The following is a 13,069-nucleotide window of genomic DNA, read 5'->3' on the forward strand; positions in this document are numbered from 1 at the left end:
ATATGTTTGATCATGCGTACCAACTTGAAGATGTACCAAAAGCCCTTGCTGCCATGAATCTAGAACAAGAAAATAATATACTAACTTGTATGTTGATTCTGGAGTTACAACACGTGCTAAATGACTCAGGTATCCTAAAAAGAGAGAAGGCAATAGAGAGAGGCCACCGACAGGGAAAGTTGAGGAACACAAAACCCTAACCCGATTTAACCTCCAACAAGGGGTTATTGTGGCTTTCAATACAGTAAAGCAGCCAAAATTTGTTTGTTATATGTAAGCTGAAGTTGAGGACATGTGCATGTGTGCCCAACATTACATCTATCTACACACTTGACACTTGTACTTGTTGGTGCCAAACACCATTTTTGTCTTCACGCATCGTGCTGTCTCGTCTCTCTTTTTCGAGTAATTTAAGGAGATCATGTCTTTTTTTCTTTCTAGGGCGTGTAATAATACCTCATTGTTTTCATGGACAGTTTATGGGTTTAATTATTTTCAGAGTTGTTTTGTTTGTTTATTATGTTTGGAACTCCATGAATTTGATGATTACACTTTCTTATTTAATTGTCCTTTTAAGTCAGTGCATCTAAAGAGAATGTTGGATGTTTTTTGAGGTGGTTCTTGTCGTGTAGGGTTGTAGATCACTAACAGCCTTCATTGGATCGGATGCAAGTCTAAGGGTAAGATGTCATGGACAAGACTGTGTGGCCGCTTCTTTGACCACGCTTTGTGAATTGAATCAAATTATATCGAGATTATAGGAATTTTAAAATAACTTCACAAAAAAAAAAATAGAACAAGTTTCTTATGATATAATTAAATAGATAAGACATCCGTTATTATTTTAGATTAATAATAACCGTTAAACTCACAAAGTGTATAATTTAGGAAAAAAACAATAATTATGTATTATTAACAAAACTATATGATTTATACCTATTTAATATGAAACAATTTATTTAATATTAGGCCTTCGTTTTAAGATTCATAAACTTAAATATGAATCTCCAAGTTGCAAGTAGTGATGTTGAGCAATGGTTGAATACTCTCTTAATCTTATTCATTTCTCAATCTCTTAAACTTATCGGAATTCTTTCTTTTTTTTTTTTCTCTCTCTTTTTATGTATTAGAATCTGAAATAAAAAGGATGAACTCTCTGGTTTATGAGCATTTCTAAATAGTCAATTTCTTAAGAGGTAAGTGGTGAAAAGCTTTGAAAATGTTTAGAAATAAAATTAAAATAAAATAGTGAAATAGAAGTTGAGGAATGAAAGAAGGGGATTAAGAGAATATTCAAGAAAGAAAAATATGTATTAAAAATGAGAATTGTTGAGTCATGAGTTGAAGTAGAGAAAATAGATAAACGGATTTTGTTCATATGCTAATGATAACATCATTTGAGAATCTGTAAGGTTTTTTTTTTTTTTGAAATCAATAGTTGAGAAAATAAAAGAAGGAATAAATGTCTATTCAAAATCCCGAACTCTTTTCACATAAAGCATCTTATCACGTAAGATTTGAAAAACTTTTATGAGTTTAGGAGGTGAGAAACTTAAGTAATACAAATAATGTATATAAATGTAATATGTAACATCCCCCTCAAGGCTCAAATTCATTACACCTTGGAATGGGACATTAGTTTGGATGATAAAAATAACCAAAACTGCACAAAAATGGAAACCCCAAGTCCTTCCACTGTGTAGCACTTCATTGAGGGGCGCAGGCACAAGGAGCTTCAGCAGCTGGTCGTTGACGTCGGCCATGTTAATACCCATTTGGGCCACTTGTTAACATCTTTCATTTTAAATTTTAATACTCATACCTCGAAAGGTCGCCACCTTACTTGCTCCGCTAAAATGCATCTTTCCCATTTTGGGCCACTTGTCCAAAACTAAAAAATTTAAATTTAAAACCAAGCACTTCCTATTATTATTATTTTTTAATTTGACTAAAAATTTAAAAACATATGATTGAAGTATCTATTTGCATAATATTAAACCACAAATACTTGATTCTCTTTACAAATCTATTTATAAAAAAAAAATTAATATTTCACTTGATCACACATACGAACAAACATGTTAAGTGAATTATAAAGTTTTGTAGCAATGGTCCGTTGATTGGTATATGAATATTTATATCATAGCTTACCTAAAATTTTATAGTATAATGTCGGTCTCTTTAGACCTTGCACTGGCAACGCTTCTATTCAATCTCAGTTGTCTCTCTCTCACTCTTGTCCTGATTTCCTTTTGCAGCCGAAGATTGTTGGAAGAGAGTCCTACGTTGGCGAATTTAGAACATGATTATAGGTTTATAAATAAATAATATATCTTAACTGGTGTAACAGCCCAAATAATAATAATAATAATAATAAATAACTCCAAGTTGAAAATAGCATATTATATATATATATATATATATATATATATATATATAACACTTCAAGACTTTTAACAATGACCCATGTAATTAAAGAAATAATTTTATAGAGTTCAAATTTGAAACTGATGTCATGAGCTCACATAGGTTGACTTGGATTTCAAATGACGAAATCGAACTTTCATTAAGGATATATTCGTGACAACGACTTAAGCTAACCAGTACGTGGTCTTATTATCGGCATGATTATATTTGATGTTGACACGTGTCATGTGATTATGTGAATTGTTTGTGGATCGATATGCTTATGATATGTTTGAGATAGGATACGAGAAGAATGCACAAAACGAAATGTAACGATAGGAGTAAGATATGTTCATAAAACATTAAGGTTAGGTTACATACCGAAGTGCTATGAATATGAGAGTTTGATAAAAGAATATGGGTAGGTTATGGGTAGAAAGGGATAGGTTTGTGATAGATTGATAGAACGATAACGTTAGGGTATGTTCCTATGATGATATGATTATGATACGACATGTGATATATTGTCATATGATATGAAATATGTTATGGTACGAAATATGTGATAAATTGACATATTTATGATATGATATATTGTGATGCAATATGTTATGGTATGATATGTATATGACGAAATGTTATGTTAAAAGCATGAGACTTATGTTATGTCTCCTAAATTGTGTGTATACAACTTGATATGAATGACATGGAATCACGATAAATGACATGAAATATAACTCCAATAGAATTATGTATGATATGAGAACTGAAGAATGAGAAACGATATGATATGAATGATGAACGATATGTGAAATGATATGATATGTACAGAACGCTAGCGGGGTTGTATTAAATGATAATGAAAGCGGAAAAATGTTGGGACCTCATGCATTATGTGTGCTCATGCATGGGGGATACCCCTATTCCATCATGAGGGTACGAACGCGTACATCCACGAGGCAGGCGAAGTATCATTATGTTTTACATAATGTTACCGTAACAGTTACTAATTCTAATGGGTGTCGGCAGCAGGAGAGATACTAGAGAAGGGTCATCCAATAAGAAAAGGGGGTCCAACAGTGTGCGAACTGTCCATACCTGCATGTATGAGCTGTGTGTAGAGTATATGGGACAATCCAAGCTGCCCATTAGAATACTCTTGTAGTAAAAATAAACTGATATGATATGATAGGTCCCGTCCTAGCATTTTGCATGTTCTTGTTGCATAACCCCATAGTGGAGTCACGTATTGAGTATTTCTTTAAATACTCAAGTCATGTGCTACTACCTTTTTCAGGTTAAGGCAAGATATTCTTGTAAGTTGAAAACGGTATCGCAACTCGAGACCACGACATACGCATAGAGTATTCGTATTTATTTTCTTAGAGTTAGACTAGAATAGGATGTTTAAATTTAACATTTATTTAATTTATGTAGAATTTTGCAAAGGTGTTTTCAAAACAAGTTAGTCTATGAGTGTATTTTAAACTCAAGATTATATTTTATAAATGTTTAAATGGAGTATTTCCGCATTAATGTTTATGACATGTATACAGTAGTGACTTTAAATTAAGTAAAAAATTTCGAATCGTTACAATTGGTAGGAGGCCTTTCGGCAAAACCCAAAATAAAGGAATGAAAGTCTAGACTAAAAGTGGAGAATATCATATGGTTGTGGAGAATTCATGACTATGAAGTCGTATTCGTTCTCGTGATTGGCTCCAAGCAAACCGATCGCTTACAGTGGGTTGAGTTGAATGTGGTCGAATTTCATCTCCCAAGAAGTGAAGCAACACATGACGTATATACACAAACTTTCTTTTATCTAATCATCATAGAAGTTTGTTAACACTTACATATCCATTTTGTAAAACGAACAAATCACAGTCTTGGAAGAAAATGAGGTTGGCAACGGCAGCAGAAAACATGGGGATTGGAGTTGCGCGAATCACTCGGTTCACCTCACGGGCTGTCTTATACACTTCTTGCTTCCATTCCAAATTATCCCCAACTCTTTTTTTTTTTCTTTTTTCTTCCTTTTTTTTCAAGATCTAAAAATTATTTTTTTGGAAAAAAAGAAAAAAAAAAAAGGAAAATTGGTAGCTGTGGTGGGCCCTTATTCCTCCTCTTTTTGACAAAAATCATCACATGCCACCATTTATGCCACCTTCCTTCTATAATTTTGTTTTTTATATTATCAAAATTATCATTATTTATTTATTTATTTATTTTCTTATCTAATGACGTGTTTGATGCATAAATAAGTACAAATTTTTCGAACCGCTAAATGTGTTTTGTTTCATTACACTAACATCAAAACTCCCAAATACTTCCAATTTTTTCTAACTTTTTAATATTTAATTTCATTCAACTTATAAATATTTTTTTTACCTATGATTTTTTTTCTTGTTCGGGCTAGATTCTATGTATTTCACCTCAATTTTAATTTGGTTTCAATTTAGGTTGGATTTTCTTGTATTTAGGTCGAAAATTCATAAACTGTAATAAAATATGGTGGTCATTTTTTTTTTACATATTTTTGAGTTGGATTAAAATAATTAAGTTAATGAGGAATTATATCTAATTAGAAGTTTATGCAGTTGTTGAGGTTTGTGTTGTATGTGATGATGTGATGGTTATGCGTGCATTTATTATGTTATTGAAAATAGTCATGCAACCTCATGCATGTACATAATAATACGGACGTCTATTGTAGGAGTGACTGACTCCACTAATTAGATGTTAATTTCAATTCGTTTGGATAGAGCCCCACACTTTTACCTAAATAATTTTAGAGAATTGACACAATCAATTAGTTAGTTAATGCACGAATTTTGAAATTTTGTATTTTCAAGTGAGGGTAAAGACATACAAGACAAATGATGAGGTCGGTTGTAGGTTGTGTCATGGAGTATTTGTTGGATTTCTACGTATGTGTTTCGACTAAACTTTAGATTATTCTACCTTAGTGCTTATAATTTCTTTTATTTTCTCTCTGGAGTCTTTTAATTGAAAACAACCTGCATTTAATTACGATTTTAGTTAGTCTAAATGGTATATGTGTCACGTTGAGATCTGAGATATGTATATATGTATGTTAACAAAATAAAATTTTTGTTAATCAGGTTAGTTCAGACACAATCCTGATTAAAAGCAATTAATTACAGATTTTTGGACATTATTAAGGCACCAAATCAAATCCAGTTTGACGAATCCTATGGTCTTCAGACCCTTTATATCAACAAGCCCACCTCCCAGCCTTCTAACTGTTCTTCCACTTCTCTGCTTCCAGTCGTACCTTTCACTGGCTCCAATGCTTCCCTCTCCCCCATTTTTCCCTCGCTTTCTTCTTCTGATTCTCTTCTGCAATGGAGTCCATTCCAAACCCAACTCCGAACCTTCTTCCCCTGTTTCTTCCAAAATTGGACAGGGCTACCGTTTAATCTCTGTTCAAGAAACCCCCGATGGGGCTCTCCTTGGTCGCCTAGAAGTTAAACAGCCCAACAAGATTTATGGCCCCGACATCCCTTACTTGCACCTCTCTATCAAGTAATCTTCATAACCATCCAATTTCTGTTGTGTTTTTTTTTTTGTTTTTTTTTTTTACTTTTTGGCCTCTGCATTCACTTCATTTTTCTGATGTTTTTTCTTAATGTTTTGAAGGCATGAGACAAACGAACGCTTGAGGGTTCACATCACCGATGCCGAGAAGCAGAGATGGGAGGTTCCATATGATCTCCTACCGAGAGAACAACCGCCGGTGGCGAAACAGGCCATCGGAAAATCAACTAAAAACTCCATTACAGAGTCTGAATACGTCGGCAGTAACCTAATATTCAGCTACACATCAGACCCATTTTCGTTTAGGGTGAAAAGAAAATCAAACGGCGAAACCCTTTTCGATTCGAGCTGTTCTGATTCAGACCCATATAGTAGTTTGGTGTTTAAAGATCAGTATCTTGAGATTTCAACGAAATTGCCAGAAGATAGTTCGCTGTATGGGCTGGGGGAGAACACGCAGCCGCATGGGATTAGACTGTACCCGAATGACCCTTACACTCTGTACACAACGGATGTGTCCGCCATTAATCTGAACACAGACCTTTATGGGTCTCATCCAGTGTATATGGAGCTCAGGAATGGAGGCGGGAAGGCGTCGGCTCATGCAGTGCTGCTGCTGAACAGCAATGGGATGGATGTGTTTTACAGAGGAAAGTCTTTGACGTACAAGGTCATTGGAGGGGTTTTGGATTTCTACTTCTTTTCTGGACCTTCACCACTTGATGTTGTTCAACAGTACACTTCCCTCATTGGAAAACCTGCTCCCATGCCTTACTGGGCCTTTGGTATCGTTCCATTTCTTTAACTTTTCTGTGTGACACAGTATTGTATATAGTTGTGTCAAAGCTTGGTTAATAATTTAATGAACATTGAATGCAACGCAACGACTAATTAATAGTTTAGTCTATGAACTTTTAGGTTTCTGTCAAATAGGTTGGTTGTTAATAGGCCCTTCAACTTTGAAATTTGTGGTATGCAGGATTTCACCAATGTAGATGGGGTTACCATAACCTATCTGTTGTAGAGGATGTTGTGGAGAACTATCAAAAGGCTCGAATCCCTCTCGATGTTATTTGGAACGACGATGATCACATGGATGGACACAAGGATTTCACTCTGAACCCTGTGAATTATCCGCGTCCGAAGCTTCTAGCTTTCCTGGACAAGATACATAGCATTGGGATGAAGTATATTGTGATTATTGACCCTGGGATTGCTGTTAATTCAAGTTATGGTGTGTATCAAAGAGGCATAGCAAATGATGTTTTCATAAAGTACGAGGGTGAACCATACTTGGCTCAAGTTTGGCCTGGCGCTGTGAACTTCCCTGATTTCCTTAATCCCAAAACTGTTTCGTGGTGGGGTGATGAGATCCGGCGCTTCCATGAACTTGTCCCTGTTGATGGCCTATGGATTGATATGAATGAAGCCTCAAATTTCTGTTCTGGATTGTGCAAAATCCCGGAAGGCAAACAATGTCCGACTGGAACGGGACCTGGCTGGCTTTGCTGCCTCGACTGCAAAAACATTACGGAAACAAGATGGGACGATCCACCTTACAAGATAAATGCTTCAGGTTTGCAGGCGCCAATAGGCTTCAAAACAATTGCAACCAGTGCAGTTCATTACAATGGCGTTCTCGAGTATGACGCTCACAGTATCTATGGATTCTCTCAATCAATTGCGACGCACAAGGCCCTTCTCGCTCTCGAGGGCAAGAGGCCGTTTATCCTTTCCCGTTCCACATTTGTTGGTTCAGGCAAATATGCAGCTCATTGGACTGGGGATAACCAGGGAACATGGAATGATTTGAAGTACTCCATTTCTACCATGCTTAATTTTGGCATATTTGGAGTGCCAATGGTTGGTTCTGATATCTGTGGCTTCTATCCAGCACCCACAGAAGAACTCTGCAACCGTTGGATCGAACTTGGCGCCTTCTATCCATTCTCGAGGGATCACGCCAACTATTATTCCCCAAGACAGGAGCTTTATCAGTGGGAGTCAGTTGCTAAATCTGCTCGAAACGCGCTCGGGATGAGGTATAAGCTCCTGCCTTATCTATATACATTGAACTACGAAGCTCATGCAACCGGAGCGCCAATTGCTCGACCGCTTTTCTTCTCATTCCCAGATCTTAAGGAGTGTTATAATGTGAGCACTCAATTCTTGGTTGGGAGCAGTGTTTTGGTATCCTCTGTGCTTGACAAGGGAAAAACAAAGGTCGATGCATTGTTTCCCCCAGGCACTTGGTACAGTTTGTTTGATATGAGGCAAACCATAGTTTCAAAACAACCTCAATATCTCTCTCTTCCTGCACCATTGAATGTTATTAATGTGCATTTGTATCAAAACGCCATTCTACCGATGCAGCGAGGTGGATTGATTTCAAAGGAAGCTCGAAAAACTCCATTCACCTTCGTCGTGGCCTTCCCTGCCGATCAAAGTGAAGGAGATGCCAAGGGAAAGCTATTCCTCGACGACGACGAGCATCCCGAGATTAAGCTTGGGGATGGTCTATCTACTTATATTGAACTTTATGCAACTGTCAGCCAGGGGAGTGTCAAAGTATGGTCTGCAGTTCAAGAAAGCAAATTTGCTCTAGAAAAGGGTTGGATTGTGGAGAAAGTTGTCGTGTTGGGGTTAGATGCAAGCAAACGAGCTAACAGTCTCGAGATCAATGGAAACGCTGTTGCGGGCGGTTCGAACTTCGAGTTTTATACATCAGAACAGAGTTATTATGAGCAAGAAAAAGTGGAGGAGGTAGGAGGGGATAAGAGGAAAACTGTGATGGTAGAGGTGAGGGGATTATCATTGCCGGTTGGTAAGAACTTTGAAATCTCCTGGAAAATGGGTTAAGAGCTATCATAGATTATGTGATTGAGCGGCTCTTTTCTTCACTCACTCATCTTTCAAATTGGTTGGGAACAAGCCTTGTAGTTGTGTTCATCGTTTATGTAGTTTTTTTTAGAATAAAGCAACTTCCAATCCAATCCTTCAAATCACCCATTTTAATCCTTATTACTATTTATTACCGATTAAAAACTCCAAGAAACACTTTTCATTTCGTCCTATTGTTCCCGCTTCTTGCTCAAAAAATGAAGACTTGTCGGAAATCGTTCGTTGGGGTCGCACTCTCTCTCTTTCACATTCTAAACGTAGTTGCTGTGAATTTCCCTCTTATTCACTTGTGTTGATGCTCATAAAAAGCTTGGACCCTTCGAAAAAGTCAAGTCGTTAAACGATTCAGATGGGGAGTTAGAAGTAAGTAGAGTCAAATGCGGGTCAAACTCTCACATAGCACTATCGGTCCCTTTTTGTGTCTATTAGTTTAGGTTGGACCTGAAGAACGTGGAACGATGAGTCGAGGTGCGAAAAAAATGGTATGTTACTCAATCCTTTTTGTTTATATACACGATAATTTGTCAATTTTAAAAGAAAATTAAACTTTCTTGAAATGTATTAATTGAAGTAAATTAAAATTTAAAAAGAATATATATAGATATATATTATTACTTAAATAAAATTATTTGGGCTGGAATGTTTATATTTGGGCCTGACAAATCTAAAGGCCCAATATCAATTGTAAGCTACTTTTCTTAATGAATTATTTCTTTTACATTATCATTATTTTATTTTTCTAAAATGAAATGATTTTATTTAAAGAAAAGTAGTTTGGGAATCTTCGTGTTTTTAACACGTTTTTTTATTTATGTTTATGCATTTTGTTAGTCAAAAGAAAAATAAATAATTATTGGAAAATAGTTCAACTTTGATTATTTTAATGTAAAAGGAGGGAAAAGAACACAAAATCTTTGTCAAACCATCTCTAATGTCAACGTCAATTTTTCTTTTCACCAAATAAAATAAAATAAAATATGACATTTTTTATATTTATCATAATTTATGTCCAAATAATAATTATTTTTGCCACATAATTGGTAAGAAACGCACGACTATTTAATTTTACATTTATCAAAACCTTACACACCATATATGCTTAATTTAATTAAGAGAAATTAATGGTTCTTGTAACACTATTATTACAAATGATCCATTTGTAATTATAGTAAGTGATCCTTTGTATTGTTACAACAATTCCATTCACTTTTAGAATGTTAGAACAATTCAATTCACTTTCTAATTCTTAGAACAATTCAATTCATCATATGATGTGTATAGATATGTGAATAGGAGTATCGTATATAGTAATTTTGTATAATACTTAATTACAAAATATTTAATTTCTATTTATAAATTTGTTAATTAAAACGATCCTATTCACTTTAATCTTAATCTTGAATGAGTTATGAGTTACTGCATGCGAGAACTTGTTCAATGATTTACCTGAAAAATTGGGTTATTTAGTCAATCCAGTAAACCTACAATTTTGAAAAATTGACCAAATAGAGAATTGGGGCGTAATTTCACGAAAAATTCACTATTTGCAATATAAGTTAATAGATGAACAGTTCTTAAGTGTTAGACTTCGAGACTTTAACAATGGAGTCTTGCCTTCTCATTGGTCTAAAAAGACCTTAGCTTATAATTAGATCATAAATAAATGGTTTATTAAATGATAGGTGATGCTTAAGATAATGATGTAATTACAATGATATAATGAAATTAAACCATTTAAGTAATATGATAAAAGACTTTATAAAAAAATGAAGTCATTTGAAAATTTTGAATACGAAAATTAAATAGATGTCAAAACTTTCTCGTGTAAGTTTGGTTAATCTATAAATTTATTTAATTATAAATAAAATCAAAATAAATTCTAATGTTTTCACTCGATGAATGTAATGTTCATAATCTTAGTACTTAGTGTTTTCACTAGCCTTTTTTTAGGTCGATTCGTATGTGTCCCAAAGTGACGTTCATTTTTTGAAACTTTGTTTTCTAGCTTTACTGAGATTATTATGAACTTCGCCTTTTTCAATGGTTAAGTTTCAGCGTTCAGTTGATTTCATCGTCTCTATCTGTAGGAATTACGAGATCACCTCCTTAATTCAATCCAGGTTAAGTTTACGAGATTAAAAAATATTTTTAATCCTAGAAAGGAAGAGGAAAAAAGAAAATTAATAATAATAATAATAATAATAATAATAATAATAATAATAATAATAATAATAATAATAAGATATGTGTGAAACCAAAAATGCTACTAAAGGTAAGCTAAATTAATAAAAATAAGTTTATACTCTTGAAGATTATTAAAGTTATTTTAAAAATTCATGAATAATGTTTAATAATTTTTAAGAAAGTTTAAATGTATTTTTTAATGTAAAATTAACGTAAAAATAGTTTTGAATTTTTTGAAAAAGTTAAAAAAGTTTTTTTACGGAATATTTTAGAATTTTTAAATATTAGAGAATATTTTTTAGAAAGATATTTTTATTAATTTAAAATATTGGAATAGTAAAAAAGTGTAATTTTTCTCTCTATATATAGTATGTATGTATACATAGTATGTATGATATATAGTATGTATGTATATGTGGTGGTAAGTTGTAACTTAATTTGTCATTATCCTCTTCATGAATATAAAAACATTTGTTACCAAACAGAGGTTTTACGGGACGGGCAGGGAGCATACGGAAATGTGGACTAACAATCCCCGTTACCGTTTGACTTTTGTTTGCGTAATAAGTAAGCGCCACTTGACATGGAGCCTGTGGGGCCCAGCGTTAAGAAGAAACGAAAACGCCCTACAGCTGGCGTACACTCTACGCTGGCTGAACACGTGGCATGAAAGTGTTGGCAAGTAGAGGGGTCGGTTTAGGGTAGAAAAAAGGGTCCAGGTGGGCTCCAACCTGGCGTAATTGGCGGGAAAATGGAAGCAGATCCTTGTTGGCCCACTAATGTCCATTCATTTTGCGTAACGGATTTTGCCATCGCATCTTTTGGAGCCTAACTGATGCCATGTGTTTATGAGGAATATGGATTATGATTGTGTATGTATGGTATAGCCATGATCATGCGCATAAACAGCATAACCCCGCAGAGATCAATAGGATTTAAAATTTTAAAATTTTATTAGAAATAAAATTTAATTATATATATTGATTAAATAAGTTATTTTTTTTTTAAAAAAAATTTGAACACAAACTAAAAAACTGGAGGAACTATTTAAAAAAAAAAAATTGAACTTAGAATCAAATTAAAAAGTGAATAAATTTTGTAATAATTTAAGCTTTTTCTTTTTCTTTTTTGTTCCAATTTGTTCCCTTTGAATGGTTGAAGTTTATTCTATTTTTCCAGCTTTGAAAGTTATAGGGTTGAAAAGCATTTAATTAAATTTTGTGTTTTTAATTGTAAGTGATTAAATAGAAGAATAGTATGTATAAGGGAGTAATTTAAATTTTATTTTAATAATGAAATTGAGTCGAGACGAGGTATGGATAAGTGTTAAGAACGATAAATAAAAATAAAATTGAAATGAAAGAAAATATTCTCATTAATATTCTCTGCCAACTAATTAAATATTAAAAATAAAATTATTATATATTATATATGATAAGTAGAAAATAAGGTAATTAACAAGAAAGGGATGTTAAGGAGGTAATGGCTTGGGTTTGAATATAAAAAGGGGTACGGTTTTGTTGGGATACGGAACACACAACAAAGCATTCAATTCTTATCTTTCACACCCACTCATCTCCACCCTCCGATTTTCCCTTTTGTTCTGATCGAGGCCAACATCCTCACGTGCACTCCCTTCTCCTATTTCCCTCCCTCTTTATTTATTATTATTATTTATTATTTTATCCATATAAATTTTTTTCAATGAATTATTTTTTATTTCTTTTTCTCCGTAATTTATCTTTAATAATCTACATTCGTGTATCTTATTATAATGTTATATACATACTTATTATATCACATTTTTCACTAAATGTGTATATGAGATTTGTTAGTTAACCCATCATTTAATTTACTTAATATATCACATTAACTTTTAAACACAATTTGCTCTCAAATAAGTAATTATAAGATGGTGTAACTAAATTAAAACTCACATTCCTTTCATTTTATATTTTTATTATTTTAAAAACTCTCCAGTACCTAACAAATAAGTAAAAAAAAAAAAAAAAAAAAA

At 33.5% G+C, this 13,069-nt stretch overlaps 1 protein-coding gene across 1 annotated transcript; it reads left to right on the plus strand.

The window, feature by feature from the left end:
• The first annotated feature begins 5,585 nt into the window (after positions 1–5,585).
• LOC111489828 (alpha-xylosidase 1-like) lies at positions 5,586–8,970 on the plus strand. The gene is made up of 3 exons (XM_023138239.1): positions 5,586–5,955; positions 6,070–6,752; positions 6,947–8,970. The coding sequence occupies exons 1-3, from the start codon at positions 5,624–5,626 to the stop codon at positions 8,824–8,826; spliced, it is 2,895 nt and encodes a 964-aa protein (XP_022994007.1). The 5' UTR covers positions 5,586–5,623; the 3' UTR covers positions 8,827–8,970.
• The last annotated feature ends 4,099 nt before the right edge of the window (positions 8,971–13,069 follow it).

The sequence above is a fragment of the Cucurbita maxima genome, unplaced genomic scaffold (genome assembly GCF_002738345.1).
Source record: "Cucurbita maxima cultivar Rimu unplaced genomic scaffold, Cmax_1.0 Cma_Scf00014, whole genome shotgun sequence".
Taxonomy (NCBI): Eukaryota; Viridiplantae; Streptophyta; class Magnoliopsida; order Cucurbitales; family Cucurbitaceae; genus Cucurbita; species Cucurbita maxima.